Here is a 16967-nt window from a genome sequence, read left to right as displayed (position 1 = left end):
AGAACAAGGGATACACTCATTGGCATCATCATCCTTGGCAAATAATTCAGAACATTCATGCACGATTTATACTGAATTAAATAATTCAGAACATTCATAGGATTTTGAAACCCACTGAACAATTTTGTTCACACAATTCATTATACAATATATGTTATGTGCACACACAGCTTGCAGTGTATATCCTTACTTTATGCTATAATGTTTTTATGTTATATTCTCGTACGCACATGTTCTGAATCAAGCCAGTACAGGAAAGTCAAAACATATCATATGTCTTATAATTAAGTTTGCTCAGTTCCATGCACCATCTTTCTCTGCACTGAAACTCAGGATATATGTAAGCTCGAGAAATTTTTCTATAAATAAATTACAATAGGAATGAAAAGCTAGCGTATCATTGCAAAAACTTCATACCAGGAGTAATTTAGCAGCATCTGATACAATCTAAAAATATTGTACAGCTGATCTTAGAAATTGTCAGGTCTACACTCTAACCTTGGATTGGAACCCTGTATTAATGATGACTGACTGATACCATGGGAAAAAGTACAAAATAATGAAGAAAATGAAATATGTTCCCCTCCATATTTGGCTGCATCTCTATACTCCTGTGCAAGAAAATGATCAACAGCGATCATTATTCTCATTGTTTCGAACTTGCTCAGATATGGAATCCTCAGGTACTATCTGGTTTGTAGTGTTGTGTGAGATAACATCATCATAGCCTGTGAGTGGAGCTGCCTCATTTAGGTCAATAAAGTGCCGATTCTTCAAATCTAGCGATTGTTCTCCAAACTGTTCCCAAGACCTTATGATGGGCTCTTTTTTTATGAAAGCTTCAGGTGATTGGGCCTCTTCGGTATTGAGTTGCTTTTCATCTCTACCTTGGTCTGAGTCATCACCTAAAGAACTTTCACTTTTCATGTCGGAGTGGAAACTGTCACTTACATCCGACTCCACTTTGGACATTCTTTTCTTGACATTTGGTTTTGACTGCCTCGGGGATTCCAAATCTTCTTCCTCAGAATTAGACATCTCATATTTGCTATAGTCCACACGAGTGGCTCTCTTGCTTCTTCGCAAACCTGATTGATGTCCAACCACAGGCTTTCCCCGCCTCTTTCCTCGAGTTGGATACTTTCTTTTGCCATCACTATCATCATCATCATCATCATCTTCCTCGTCATCATCACTAATGCTTACATCTTCACTGTCATCAGGTCTCCACCTCCTCTTCCTTCGACTCGAACGCCTTCTTCGATGCGGACTATCACTAATATCATCCTTCATACTATCATCATCAATATTATCATCGTCATCTTCTACATCCTCATCATCCTCTCTGTACTCTTCATCACCGTCATCCTCTCTGTAGTCTTCCTCGCCATCTGCATCCTCTCTGCTTTCATCCTCGCTATCTGAACTACTAGGTATGCTTATATTCTTTTGACTTTTTATGCCTCCACCAGTTACTGCCTCCACAGACATTTCATCCTTGCTGCCAACATCGTTGTCGGAAACATCTTCCACATATTTCCTTTCCATGCTTCTTTGAGCCGTAGGTCTCAACCTAGTGCTGCAATGCACACAGTTGAAATCAGTTCAGTATTACATAGAATTTTGTATAATACACAACTATGAACACAAATACAAACATGCAGACACAAATACAAACATAAAACCACAAATGCAAACATGCCAAGAAGCATCATTTCAGCTTGACGAAAAATATATCATCCATCTTCCAAACACCTGCTAATATACATCTAAAAATACCTGCGTGTGGAAGGACCAGATGTGCGGAGCACATTAGATTCTTCACTCCCATCCTTTGATTCTGGCGATAATCTATTTTGAGGGTTGTTACCATGACCATTTTCATTACCATTTGCTTCAGGGTGTTCATCCATTGCCATGTGCCTTTTCGACAAATGATCAGTAGATGGCCAAGTCTTCCTGAAATCATAAAATGTAAATAGCAAGCAATTTAAAAAGAATTTGAGGTTTAATTGATCTCTTCTTAATTATTATACTCTCAATCGTTGGTGCCAATAAATAACCGAAGCAAACTAAATTCCAAAATGGCCATCAAGTGACAGATAAAACAATTAAAAGCGCTAAGAAATTAGAAATAAAATAAAACCAATTTGAACTACTATTCATTTTAGGAGTACTTACTTTGTCATTTGTATTGCCTCGTCAATAGAACGATCATAATCATCTGAAAAAGGAACAAGCAACGTATAAAACACCAGAACACTTAACATGGACAGAGTTTCCACGAAACAAAAAGAATAAATCACTCAAATACAAACGACGTGCTTCCAGGAAGTGTCACGATGATACCCTGAACTGAATTGTAAGTGTGGAAATATGGCAAAAAAAGAAAAAGAAAAACAAAGACAATTGCCAGAGTTTGTACCTACCTAACAGTATCCAATTGCAATAAGCACATCGAGGACAAATGCAATAAGAACAAAACAGAAATGTTAATCTATAGATCTAGACAACTCCCACTTATGCAGCTTCTGTCTCTGTCGTAGAATTTTGTGAAAATCCCATGCAAATACATTAACCACAAATGCAATCTGAACAGACAAAAGGGAATCTATAGATCTGGATTCCTGTTAAGCAGCTTCTAGTTCTATCAAAAGAACGTGTGATAATCCCATGCAATCAAAATATCTGACAATTATTCTGGGGCCACTCGCAACGTAGCACTTTAACGTACATTTCAAACGACGTCTCTGGATTATTTAAAATTATACGACTTTAAAATAGCCAATGTATCTTTAGTTGAATATGATGTTTCAAGAAGGTACAAACGAAAACTACGAAACATAGTAACGTATTGAAATTCATCGCATAATAAACGCAATACTATGAAATTGTTTATGATATTGAGATTACTCAATTAAAACAATTCAACTAAATCAAGTATTTACTGTCATACGTTGTTCAAAGTCGTGGAATATATATCCTCTCTCTGACCGAATTTGGATGAAGTTTGAGTTTGACTCATTACCAATATATACTGCTCACTCCAAATTATGAAGTTCAAAAGGCATATTCACGTCAGTGTACATTTATGTCCATCATTTAGTCAGTCTATAGAAAATAAACTACCAATGCAAAAATAATCATAATTATAATAATAATCTAATTTAAGGTCACAGCTTACAAGCAATGTTAAAAACATGATCACTTTCCATGATCTTTTAATGGCTGTTATGGAAGATCAGCAATTGTTGTCAAATCCATCTGGCCAAAGATCCCTTTCTTGGTGTAATCCTTCATTGTTTCTTATCTGATTCATTGGTCAATTCCCTTAATTCCAAAGGTCTGTATTTGCTAGCTCAAACTTTCAGTTCCTTCCCTTTTGATTGCTCCAGGGGTCGTTGGCTTTCATCATCTGATCTAATTCTGCAAGGTAATCTTGCTATCGAATGGGATCGTTTTGTCTTCAATCTGTCCCTCAATGGTATTAGCCTCTCCAAAGAGAAGGACAAGCTTGTTTGGGCCTGGGATAACACTTCGGGTAGTGTGACTGCAAAATCAGCATACATGGCAATTGCCTCTTCCTCTTCTCAGATGGAAGCCTCTTGGTGGCATTCTATAATCTGGAAATGGAATCTCCCTTCAAAGCTCAAAACCTTCTTGTGGTTAGTTATGAAGAATAAAATTTTATCCTCGGATAACTTGCAGAAAAGGGGCTTTCAAGGTCCCAACATTTGTGTTTTATGCAGAGGAGAGGGGGAAAGCATAGATAATCTATTTCTCAGGTACAGGGCTGCTAAAACTCTATGGTCTAATGTTCTTGCTGTTCCTGGGATTAAGATGTCTGAGCATTTTGACTCCTTTGGCAACTGCCTTCTGTTTTGGTATTCTAACAGGAAAAGTTTCTTTTCAATTCCGATCTTCATTGCGTGGAAATTATGGGGTTTAAGGAACAATTTGATATTTGAAAATATAATGCCCAACTTGGTTTTGGCCACGTCTAAAGTGGTTGCCTTCTGGCGGGAATATCCTCCTAAGAACAAGGTTTTTCATAGGAGAAATGCAGTCAGTCCTATTCTTAATCTTGATTATCCTGTTGCCTTCTTTGATGGTACAGCTCAATGGGAGAAGTGTGCAGGTGGTTTTATAATTTTTCTTGCTAGCAACCACTTTATAAAAGCTAGTCTGGGGTTTGGCCTGGGAACTAATACTAAAGCAGAACTCCTGGTTGCCTGGGCACTTATGTTTATAGCAAAATTTTTATACATCTCCAAGATTGCAATTGGTGGGGATTCTAACATCATCATAGACTAGCTATCCGGGAAGTCTGAATTGCAGGTCCTGAATCTGTCCTATTGGAAGTCCAAGGTAGAGAAGTTGCAACGCAAGTTTCAATCCTTATCCTTTTTCCATGTCTACAGAGAATTTAACCTTCGGGTAGACTCCCTGTCAAAAATGGGCCTTCAGATTCAGCCAGGGGCTATTTACTTGGAAGAATGGCTTAATGGAAAAGGACTCTTTGCTGGTCTACACCAGCTGTTCTAAGTTCTTATAGCTTCTGTTCTTGGAGTCCATTGGTTTTTGTTTTGTCTCTAAGTATAAAGGTCATTCTGTAGGTTGTTTGTGGATATATAGTTTGTTCAATATCTGGAGGAGACAGACATGTTTTTATGTTGTGTCTCTTACTAGATTTAGATATGTTCATGAAAAAAGTTTGTTTCATTTTGGTGCCGCTGGAGAAGTTGAAGGAAGCTTCTCCAGAGATATGTTTGAATATTGAGATGACCTAAGCGGCATCAGAATAGTTGAAGACCCAGAGATTGTGCTAGCATATCAATGTTAAGAACTTGTATATTGAAGTGGTTGGGGCCGTGAAAGTTACAATATATGCCAATAGATGAACAGGTAGCTGATGTGTTGACGAAATCTTTTCCCAACAAGAACTTAGTTCATTTTAGGAGCATGCTTAGATTGGTGGATATCTATATGATGGTGGATATCCGTATAATAGTACTTGGGAGGACATCCTGGCCTAGTTAATATTGAGATCTCAATTCATGTCTAGATCCCGGTGAGGGAGGGTATTGTGTGGAGCTCCGGTTTAGTGTTGATACTTGGATCCCTGTAAGGGTTGGTATCAGGGAATGGAGGCCTAGATGGTATCTATATCCTGTTGGATTGATCCTAGTGTCATACCCTGATGGTACCTATAGTGGCAGATGTCTAGATGACACCTTAGTCCCTTTGGGAGGATACCTTGGCAGTTATGGAATCCCTAGCATTACGTATGTTGTTGTACTCTTTGTACTCTTATTGAACACTTCAAACTGAGGTCAAACTTGTACCAGTTGAAAAATAATGAATACCTCCCTAGTTAAGAGGGAGTGTTGAGAAATGTAACTAGTATCAGTCTTCATAATTGTATTTGAGTCAAGATGTAATGTATCTGTCAAAAAGAAAAAAGAAAAGAAAAAAAATATTGTAAAAGAAAAATTATTTCTAAACATGGGTTTAATGATTTATTTATATTGTTTCTAGGTCAAAGCACCCATTGAGTGCTCTTACAGTTTATGTCATGAGTCATTGTCCATGTCATCTTGTCCTAGAGCTTTCTTGGGCTCGTTGTGTCAAAGAAAGAAAATTATTTTATGTAAACTTGTCTTGCAATACTCCACCAAGTCGGCCCACCCTACTCTTCATGTCGGCCTAATAGAGGAGCATCAAACCACTATATATAGCAAGGATTCGACCTAGTATGGGAGCAACTTAACCAAGATTTGATCTGCAACTTTTCAGTAGAGAAGAGGATGCAAAGAAGCCTAAAAGAGAAGGAAAGTTATAGCGAAGAAGAGGAGACACTTGTCTAAACTAAGGAAGTCAAAAATGTCTATCTTTTCCTCACACGTCCTAGAGGACTGAAGCACTACAAGGCCGAAGATGCAAGACTGTGATTGCAGGCCAAATTGCAGAGGACCAAATCCCTTTGGTGGATTTTGTTTTGATTTGAAGCAGGATTCTTAAGGGTTGGCTTGGTGGATGGAGGAAAGTCTTTGTCATGGTCAAAAGGTTTAAGTTGTCTCATTTGATTTGGTTCTTGAATAAGAGACGAGATTTTTGGGTTTTACCCTCAAAGAAGAGTTTCACCCTGACTAAGAGCCTACACCCTGTGTCATTGATCTTCACGTTTTGTTTTGATAGTTGCTTGATGATAAGAAGACATAAAGAAATTAAAGAAAAGCTAGAAGAAGATAACTAAAAACCACAAGGAATTATCAAAATAAGGATATCTTTCTACCTTTCTGATTTTCCAACAATACTGCATTGTTTGAGTTAGAAGAAAAGCTAGCGCAAGAATTTTTATTGCGTGTATTCTTGTATATGCAAGTGTAATTAAGTAATTTTTATTCATAAAATCTGAAAATGGTGTACAATACCTTCGTGGCAGTTTGTCATACAAGTAGTGGCTAGCCACGAAGGTTGAACAGTCATGTCCTTTGACTATTTACCTTTTCATAATTAATGTTTTAATAATTACTTTAATTAATTATTTAATTATTTATTATTTTAATATTATTAATATTTTATGAATATTTTATTCATAACATTGCCACCCCCTTTAGAGATGCTTTGTCCTCAAAGCATAACCAGAAGGGTTTCCTCTAGTTGAACATGTTGTTATGGAGTGGCATCTTTACATTTGACTGGTGAAGTCCTCATGAGTATTTGTACCTTCCTTGGCACTGCGAGTGTTAACACCATATAATTTATAATGTCGTCCTTGCTAGTTGAACTCCATGAATTGTTCTTCAAGGTTTGTAGTATAGCTTCCTCACTGTATTAACCATTTTGCACCTATAACTACATCCATTTCTTTGAGTGGTAGGGCAAATAAATCTGTTTGTAGCTCTAGTTCTTGTATCTGGATTGAAACCTTATGGAATTCTTTTATTTCTTTGAACTTTTGCCTAGTAGTGACAGACATGGTCAGGTCCTTGGTTGGGCATATACAAAGATTAAGTTGTTTAGCAAGATCAATGTCTATACAATTGTGAATACTGTCAGAATATACAAGCATATTGACATTTTTGCCTCTTACGTGCCCTTTAAGCTTCAGGGTTTTAGGGCGTAATCTCCTTGCCATGTTTGTTGGTGGAGTAGTAAGCTTAATGTTCTCACGTCTTGGAGACTGATTACTCTGCTTCCGAAAGTGTGGTGGAACATATTTTGAGGCAACTATTGTTTTTGACTTTTTAAAGAATTGCTTTCTTCACCCTGATTTTGTTGGACACATGAGATTGCAGCTAATGATGGTTCCTCAAAATCTAAACCTTCACCGTGTGTGATAACGATTTCTTCATCATGTTTTTGTACTTCAACTTGCTTCCCATCTACTATTTTATAAAAGCGTGAGGACGTGCCTTCACATTTATGTCCTAGCACCCAATTTTCTCCACACTTGCGACAATTATTTTTCTTTTTTATCTTTTTCTCTGACTCATTACTCAATTCTTTCTCAACTTCATAACTATACAATTTCTTATTAAAGCATCTGTGTCCTGATGTTCATTTGTCTCCACAATACCTACATTTGTTTGTTTCTTTTTTTCTTGAGTATTGTTGTTGGTCTTCATCTTCCTTGAATGATGACATTTTGAACTTATGTTTTTGCTCAATAATCTTTGCAACATGTCTAGCTTCTTCGATAGTTTTAGGTTTGTATAATTTCAATTCTGCACGGATATACTCCTTAAGTCCACATCTATACATTTTTAGCAATTCTTCATCACAAAATCCTTTGTCTTACAGCTAATACTTCCCATTCATGGGTGTATTCGCTTACAAACCATTTTTGGTTGAGATGAACAAATTTTTCATAGATATCATCTTCTTCTTCATCATGAAACTTTTTTATTAAGGCGTCCACAAAATTCTTCCAAATAAATAAACGAGCTTCATATTTGTTGAACCACCATAGGAACCAATCATATGCCTCAGCTTCCAAGTTGTTGATGCAGTCATAATTTTTTCCCATTCACGAATTGGTGGGTTTGACTCAAAATTGACCTCCATTTTATTGACCCACACAATAGCACCTCTATCATCTTTATCATCATATTTTAGGAGCTCCCTCTTAATTCGTTGATAATCTTTTTCTGGGAATTTTGTATAGTACTGACTACCTGAGAATTGTATTTATGATATTTGGGGAATTTCATGCATTTGCAGAATTTCTTGATTTGAAAAATCTTCGCCTTTTGGAGTCTTGGGACTTTGAGTTGATTCTTAAGTAATTAAATAATTAAAAATTGGATTAAATCCTCCCATTTACTGGGTCTGTATACCTAGCAACATTCCCTCAATGTTATTTATTTTTTTAATATCGTTTTCCATTACTTCTTGAGTTGCCAGAAGCCTATTTTGACCCTTTCCTACTTCTTCTTGCTTCTCAACATTATCGAGGCGTCGTCGTACTTTATCGAGTTGTTCTTGAATTTTTTTTTGAATTGACATCATCATTATTACTCCCCATTTTCAATTTATTTTTCTTCTTGGTAGAACCAATATTTATTTTAAATATATAGTTATTATAATTAAAACTATAAAATTACAATTATATAATAAAACTATAAAATTATTTTAAAGTTATATGATTATTATATAGAAACTTTAATTTCATATCAATATTTATATGATTATAAGGTTAATGAGGGAGAACGTGACTTTTAACACCAAGAATTTTAATGTGGAACGGAACTTTGACTAGGCGTGTTGGTCAGAAATCGTTGTGGATGGACCAACAATGGTGGAGGGACCAGATGGGATGGTGCACAGGCAAAGTTTTGGGGGACAGCACGCAACACAGAGCGTTTGACTATAGTCGAGCGACAACCACTAGAAAGTGGGGACCGGATGGGGCGGTGCACAGGCAAGGTTCTTGGATCGTGCACAGGCAAAGGTTCGGGGACAACATGCGCCACAGAGTGTTTGACTGTGGTCGGGCAACAGACAGTGGAAAACGAGGAGCGTAAATAGTCGAACGACAACAGTGGGAGACGAGGACAGTCGAGAGACAACGCAACAACAACAGCAAAAGACTCAAGAGCAAAAAGCACGCGAAGGCGGTGGAGTCGGAAACAAGGGCATGGGGGCCTACGAGAAGAGGAGCAAACGATGGTGATACGCACGGGTGAGAAAGATGCGATGGCGCAAGAGGTGGGTGACGTGGGAGAAATACAAGCAGTGGATGGCAATCAGTGGAATAGTGGCTCTAACACGGTAATACCATTGTTAGGAGAAAAATAGGCACAAGAATTTTTATTGTGTATTCTTGTATATGTAAGTGTAAGTAAGTAATTTTTATTGATAAAACCTGAAAATGGTGTACAATACCTTCGTGGTCGTTTGCCTATATAGGCAGTGGCACGCCACGAAGGATGAATAGTCATGTCTTTTGACTATTTACCTCTTCATAATTAATGTTTTAATAATTACTTTAATTAATTATTTCATTATTTATTATTTTAATATTATTAATATTTTATGAATATTTTATTCATAACAATTTGCTAGTTGAAACATTAGTTTCTCTTCACAAAATACCTTCAACCCTTTCACTTATCCAACACACCCATACAGTGAAAATTCTCCTTGACCAAATTCCTTTAAATGTTGCATTCAACCTCCTTTATATTAGGTATCAGTTTAAGACAACATAAGAATTCATTGTTTGTAGTTGCTCGAAGTAATTACAATTTATCCAATGTGAAATGCAAATCCAAATGTATATTTGTGTCAACTACACATTCAACCTAGTCAAATTATTTCACTAATCCTAGTATTCCAAGCCCCAGTCTCTTGTGCATTTAATGTATTGTAAAATCCTAGTATTCCAGGCCCCAATTTCTTGTGCCTTTAATGTATCATAAAATCCCAGTGTTCCAAGCCCCAACTTCTTATGCCTTTAATGTATAATAAAATTATTTTAGCAACTTTCCAATGACATACCTATAGATCCACAAAATACCTCAACACCACCCCAACAACACATGCTAAAGTTTTGCCAAGTTATGGTTAAATAGATTTAGAGATTTCAACTAATTGTTTGTCCAGAGTTACACTAAAAGAGGCCTACAAGCTTCATCTTTGGTTAAATTCATCCCAAGATTAATCAGAATGTCTATAACTTTACACTCATACATTCTAAATTTATGTCGTATCTAGACTGCATACTTTGTAGAATGTAGAAAGATACTTTCTTATTTTTGCCTAACCTCGATCCCAACATAATAGTGTAACATTGCAAGATTTTTCATTTCAAATATCTGCAATAGATCCTTTTTCAAGTCTACAATTACACTGTTAACACTTGTAAGAATCAAAACATCGACATAAAGTATGATTAGCAATAACTCACCAGTGTGAGTGTTATTTGTTTCCTCAAAACCTAGCAAGTCTTGTGAGAGGGCTCACAAGACAAGAACGAGACCAAAGGATAACATTGGGGTCGAGGCCCACTATCAGCACAACACTCCACCCCCCTGCTCTTTAGTGGAGTTTCACCACAAGAGAGGCTTCCTGGTATTGGTCACCTAATAGATATTCTAAGGCAATGGTCCAAAGGTGACAACTGGGATAAGCCCAAGAAAGGCATTCAAACTAACAATAAGACTCAATCCAATGATAAAAGGAATAGTGTGCTCTCCAAGAGACTTATCAAGGGAACTTATAGCCTAGGGTTTAAAGGATATGCATCAAGAGTGACTTACAAAGGCATATAACACCAAGAAAAGGCTTGTGAAAAATATATATGATCAACAGAAGGAACCACAAGCCTTTAATGAGCCCTAAGTTGAAGCCTAAATGCTAGTCTAAGGTTTCCTAAGGCAAAATTACTTAGGGTTAGTGACGTCATCCCCAAAGAGGTCATTCCAACTGAGGAAAAGGCTCGATTTTCATGCAACTATGTTCAATCCATAGGAAACACCTCACAACAAGCCAATGACTCAACCATCGACCATATGCCCTAGCCCCAGCCCTAGCAACTCGCCTTGAAGGCCGAAAATGAGAAAAAGAAGAGAAAAATAAAGTTATGATATGGTTTGATCATTTATGTGGAAACCAATGCCCATTTCTTCGATGATGGAGTCTAAGGGAAAACTACTATGGAGATATCAAACCCTACAAGGGAGTAAGGGGACCCTAGTTTCTCCAATTTCAAAACCCTAGCTATCACTTTATGAGGGGGTAAAATCAAGAGGAAAGCTCTCTAGGAGGTCTTCAAGGGATGTCCAAATTTTCTATATAAAGCATACAACATTCCACCAAAAAGTTGATATGAAGATTAATAAAATTAAACAAGAACATACAAATCCTAGCAAATATATTGCATGTGATAACCATTAAAAGATATTCAACAATAAAGGTACTCACATGATATTCATGAACAAATCATTCACTATCCCATAGTAAAATCTTGTTAAAATTGGCAACTAGGGCCAAACTCCATGTGGGTCACCTTATTTATGGAAACTGATAATTTTCTTGGATTCCTCTCTCTGAGAGGTGTAGGATTGATCTCAAGATCATCCGATTTGGACATGTATTTATAGAGATATGAATTTATTCATATTATTGACAATTTGTCAAGGTCAACCTCAACGTTGCATTTAAATAGAGGAGACCTCAAGTCATTTGAGGAGCACATCATCTCATGATCTCTCTCTTCATTAGTTTGGGTATGTATTCTCACATAGAGGACATGGTGGAAAGAGAGATCTAAGGAACCCTAGCCATAGTCATCTAAGGATCCCTAGCCGTAGTCAAAGAAAATCCCTAGACGCAGTCAAAGGAGGCTCTAATCCGCAGTCAAGTGGAGGCCCTAAGCCGCAACAAGAGAAGGCCCTAGCCGCAGCAAAAGGAAGCCCTAATCCGCAACAAGAGAAGGACCCCTAGCCGCAGCAGAAGGAGCCTTAAGGCAAGGAGAAGGGTCTTTGTTTTAGGGCCGCAGGTTAGGGAAACTTCAGCGAGGAAGGGAAGGACATTAAGGCCATTCTCATGACTGTTTTGAAGTGTAAATGAACCAACATTAAGGCCACATTACAGGAGACTATCTCTGGGTTGTTCGTAAGGGCATTTGTGGCAAGGATCAACTTTGTCTTGGGCAACGGATTGCACAGAAGACAATGCAAGTAGACTAAGCCCCGATAATGGGTTGTTGGGTGAGTATAGGGGCTGGTTCTAGCCTTATATTCCAGCTTTTGACAGCAGCTAGGAAGGGAGACAATACCGCAGTCTATTATGCTTGATCAAGAGGTTGTGTGGTTTGTTTTTGAAGCCTAGGAGAAGGTTAAAGGGCAGCGAATAATTGGAGGGACTGTTTGAAAGAAAGCCACAGTTAGTAGGAGGTTTGATGGGTGTGAATAGGTTGTTGTAGCAAACGAAGTTAGTGCCCTAACTAATGACCAAGTTTGCCGAGAAAAGACACCAGTCCTGGGAGCATGTAAAGGGTGCCAGATTTGCAGCTTTGATATAACCGATGATGCAATGAAGGAAGGAGGGTCTTGTGGAAGGAAAGTCGTTGTACTCTAGGTGATTGGTGGAGCAGTTTTAAGGCTAACATCTGTTGTATAGAAATCTTCAGCCCTTGGTGCCAGAACTGTAATTTCATTTTGTCATCTTCATGGTTAATATCTCTGATGTCGGATCTCCTATTTGGCAAGTCAATATTGACTTAAATCATTGTACTCTATCTCTCTCTCTATGCTGAACTATTGAAGACTAAAGAAGATGTGATCAAGGGTTTCCCCACATTGGGGTTTGTCCCTAGCTGGTGCCACATCTTGTGTCCTCTTATCTTGGCTTGTCTTCCACTGTTTATGTTTATGTTCTATCTGCATTTAACTATCATGCTAATGTGATTGCTAAATTGGATATTCATATTGGACCAAACAAGAAAATTGAAGTAAATTGCTCTTAAGCATAGAATATACCAAAAGTTAACACATCTCCACAACCAAGACTAACCTCCAATAGCAAAATTATCCACAAAGATCACATCTCCACAACAGTACTAGACTACAACAACTATGTTGAAACCTCTAAGGAGGCTGAAATAGTCCACAAGTTATTATGAAATGAGATGTGAGTTGACCTTTTATTTATATGAGGTCTACCTCAACTAATTTTACCTTAAGAAGCTTGAAAACAAGTATGAGAATGAGTAAACATAAAATAATCGTAGGGTTACAAGCCAACCCACTAGCTCAATGTAAAATTACGCCACAAAAGACCCATAAGTGTGAGTCGTCAACCTCTAAATGATGATATCATGCCCTTTTTGGGCTCTAGATGCTACACGATGGTGAGTGTAAGGCTAAACGTGTGTCCATATTGTTGAAGGAAATGTAACTAGGTTTGGTCTTCATAAATGTAATTTTGATATTTGTACTTATTCAAGAAAAATAAATATTACTTTTATAATATATGTCAATGAGTTTCTTGCTCATTGAAATAGGCCTAGCACATGTTAAGTGCTATAGGTGAGTCAAGGAGTCAAAAGAAAATGTTGAACACCCTTAGAGGGGCATATTACACTATGTATAATATTGTAAAGGTTAAAGGAATACCTCCAAGACAAGTGCAAGTCCTCTCCATGCAGCAACATCCTCCAAAAGGAAGTTAAACAATGAAAATGATCAAGAAATAGACAAGTCGGCCTACAATCATGACGTCGGCCTCAAGTCGGCCTAAAGGAGGGTCAATACTCTATATATAGAGGATGTCCACTCCCTCACAACATCAACCAAGAAACTCTGAAATCAACGAAGTATATAAGCCGAGAAGAAGTGAGAAAAGGACAAGTTTAAGGGTCTCCTAGTGCAGTGAAAGGAGGAGGAAAATCGAAGTGAAGAGGATTGTTTCTAGGGCTAGAAATAGTCACATGTACGAAGAAAAGGAGGTCAAGTCTACGGGTATGACCGCAGGGACAAACAGTCCATGAACAAGTGTTTTTTGGGCTTGAAACTAGGCCTACAAGACCTCCCAAGTCAAGCGAAGAAGCCTATCTCTCGAGGAAAGGAAAAGGACCATAATTCTCTAGGGTACATACCACACGTGAGAAAACTAAGGCAGTCGTACAGTCATACACCTATACTTCAAGAAGAGTCTCGTTGGATCAAGAGTAGGGTGTCTCCTTAAGTGAAGAACATCTTAAAGAAAGGAAGAAGAATATCTCATCAAGAAGCTAACATAGCCAAGGTCTATCTCTAGACAAAGCAATGAAGAAAAGGACAAAGTGATGAGTAGCAAAGTGTTGGACGAAGGAAGTCCATGTGCCAGGGAACAAAGTGCAGAAAAGGAGAAAGGACTTTTCATGTGCTTGGAGAACATCCTAGTCAAGGGTCTAGGGTTTGCCAATGATCAATAAGAAGCTTCAATAAGATAAACTTACTGAAGGGTTTTCCTATCTAAGAGAGAGAGGTTTTGGCCCTGGCAAAGAGCCAACATCTGTGTTTTCATCTTTATGTTTTTGGTAGCAGTTTGATGAAACACACACACTAATAATAAGAAGAAGATCAAGCTAAGATAATTGTAAAAGTGCTTCACAAATTGTTATCAAGTCAAGAAGAATCACACTACACCTAATAGCCCTAGATTCTTCAACACATATGTCATGATCATCGATCATTCGAGCAGTATCCCTCAAATCTAACCTCAAAGCAGCTCTAGGTGTCCCAAATCTAGCTAAGGTGTCACCGCGTCATATCCATGGGTCTCTAATGGCCAACGCAATGCCTCCTCTTGATGAAAAGTGTCACTAGATTGGTGTTCATAATGACATGTCTAATTATGATTTTATGTAATTGATATAAAGAAGAAAATAAAATTATTTTTGTAATGCTTGAATCATGGGTTTCATGATCAAGGAATTTTATTTTTAGTTAAAGCTCCCATAGTGAGCTATTAGGCTTATTCATCAAGTCATAAAGTCTAGTGAAGTTAATGTCAAGGATTGAAGACCCATTTGGGCATGTAATTCATTGTAAAAAAAAAAAATTGTTAACCCTCCAAGACCATGTCACAAGCTCACCTTGAAGTCGGCCTAAAAAATAATACTAGAAAGGCATGTCGGCCTTGTCACAAGGACAATTCAGTGCATTTTCGATGGATAGACCACTATATATAGGGTAGCTCAACCTCACTTAAGGTTAGAATTCGGTCAAGCAAGAAAGAGAGAAATAGAAGTGTGAAGATCACAAGAAGAGTCCTATCACCAAGCGAAGAAAGAAGGATCATCACCGAGTTTGTTTTCTGATCTGTTTTGGGTTGATACACTCCACACGTGCGAGGATCTAGTGTTGTCTACTGCAAGAAGGACCGAGATACCACAGTGATATTGAGAGAGCAGATTTTGGAGAAAAACAAGTTGATACTCAAGCCGAGTTGAAGAAGAAAGAGATTCCATCTAAAGCAAAGAAAATTGAGGGACAAAGTCTCTCTCATGTGCTACAACTAGGGTTTCTGAAGAGGCCGAAAAGTTGTAGGTCTGATCCAAGGGACTGAAATCTGAAGGATAGTCGAGCTAATGGGAGAAGGAAGAAGTTTGACTATTGTTGACTAAAAGAAGAAGAAGTTGAATCATGAAGGCTTGTGACTTGGTCTTCGGGAGGTTGTTGTGCCAAGGATCTTGGTCATAGTCTTGGTATTCGTCAATTGAAGTCTCTATAAGAACAACAATTCGTTTTGGTTTTCCTCTCAAGTTGGAGAGGTTTTGGCCCCGACTGATCGCCTACAATTTGTCTCTTGTCTCTTTATTGCTTATGCTTTGGTCTCTTGACTCATTATTGCTTATTAAAGAGAAGATCATAATCTAAAGAAGTAAAAAGCATTCACAAACCGTTATCATTACAAGAGAATTCTCCTAATCCTAATGCCCTAGATTTCTCAACATGGAATCAAAGCTAGGGTGACAAAATCAAGGAAAGGGCATCTCATCAAGGAACACTCAAGCATTCAAGGACCAAATCTCAAGGAAAGCATCAAAGAAAATCTAGAAGATCATCCAAGAAGCATCAAGACATCATTAAGAAGTCATCATCAATCATCATCAACAAGGACATCACCATCAAAGGATCTAAAGTGATCTCCATCTCTGGGGAGTCAAGGATCACTCTTGAAAAGAACTATCTTCATCAACGAGAAGTTCTCTATTATCTATATCATCATCGAATTCAAGGAAGAAGCATCTTCACAAGTATATTTATCTCTACATCTAAAGCTGTCAAAATGGAAGAAGAGGACAAATCTGAATCTCATTGAAAATGAGGTCATGGAACATGTTAAAGGCTCAATCACCAAACCTCCAAAAAAAGATGCTCAAGCACTTGCAAGGTTTATGAAAGGGGAAGTAAGGGCTCAAAGGATTCTCATAGAATCCATCAAGGATCCCCTCATTCCATATGTATCTAAACTCGAAACTTCAAAAGAAATATATGACAAACTCGTACCCTTGTTTTCTGTAAGCACTGCAAGAGAAGTTATCTCATTAAAGGAAAGAACTCTACAAGCTAAGGATATCGAAAGAAGAAGGAATAGCCTCATACATTGATGATATTTGAAATAAGGGACCAACTTCAAGATCGAGGAGAAATAATGTCTGACAAAGAGATGACCACTGTAGTACTAAATGCACTACCAGACGAATGGGGTAACTTTACTTCAAGCATTTATGGGAAGAAAGAAACTACTCCATTCAAGGATCTATGGTCACTATACAAGATTGGAGAAACCAGGTTGAAGGCAAAAACTGATGTAGGATCAAATGAGCAAACTAAAGCATATGCCACTATGGCAAAGAGAAAAGGGAAGTTTGGGAAATTTTGCCTTAGAAAAGAAAGAACATGGCAAAGGTTCAATGTTATCGATGTCAAGAATTTGGGCATTACAAGAAAGATTGTCCTAAGCTCAAA

General features: G+C 37.7%; 1 protein-coding gene across 1 annotated transcript in view; it reads right to left on the bottom strand.

Moving 5' to 3' along the window:
* Positions 1 to 249: 249 nt before the first annotated feature.
* Positions 250 to 16967, bottom strand: part of LOC149181439 (uncharacterized) — a 127386-nt gene continuing 110668 nt past the window's right edge. The window contains exons 3-5 of the mRNA XM_089416617.1: positions 2182 to 2224; positions 1780 to 1959; positions 250 to 1579 (exon numbers count right to left, since the gene is read on the bottom strand). Of these exons, the coding sequence (XP_089272743.1) occupies positions 628 to 1579; positions 1780 to 1959; positions 2182 to 2189 (1140 nt within the window). The 5' untranslated portion in view covers positions 2190 to 2224 and the 3' untranslated portion in view covers positions 250 to 627. The remainder of the gene's footprint in view (positions 1580 to 1779; positions 1960 to 2181; positions 2225 to 16967) is intronic.

The sequence above is a fragment of the Pinus tabuliformis genome, chromosome 3_2 (assembly GCF_031772625.1).
Source record: "Pinus tabuliformis cultivar Carrire ecotype Pingquan chromosome 3_2, CPIR1, whole genome shotgun sequence".
In the NCBI taxonomy this organism is placed as follows: domain Eukaryota; kingdom Viridiplantae; phylum Streptophyta; class Pinopsida; order Pinales; family Pinaceae; genus Pinus; species Pinus tabuliformis.
Note: the sequence above shows the minus strand (reverse complement) of the source record. Positions and strands in the feature narration are given on the sequence as shown.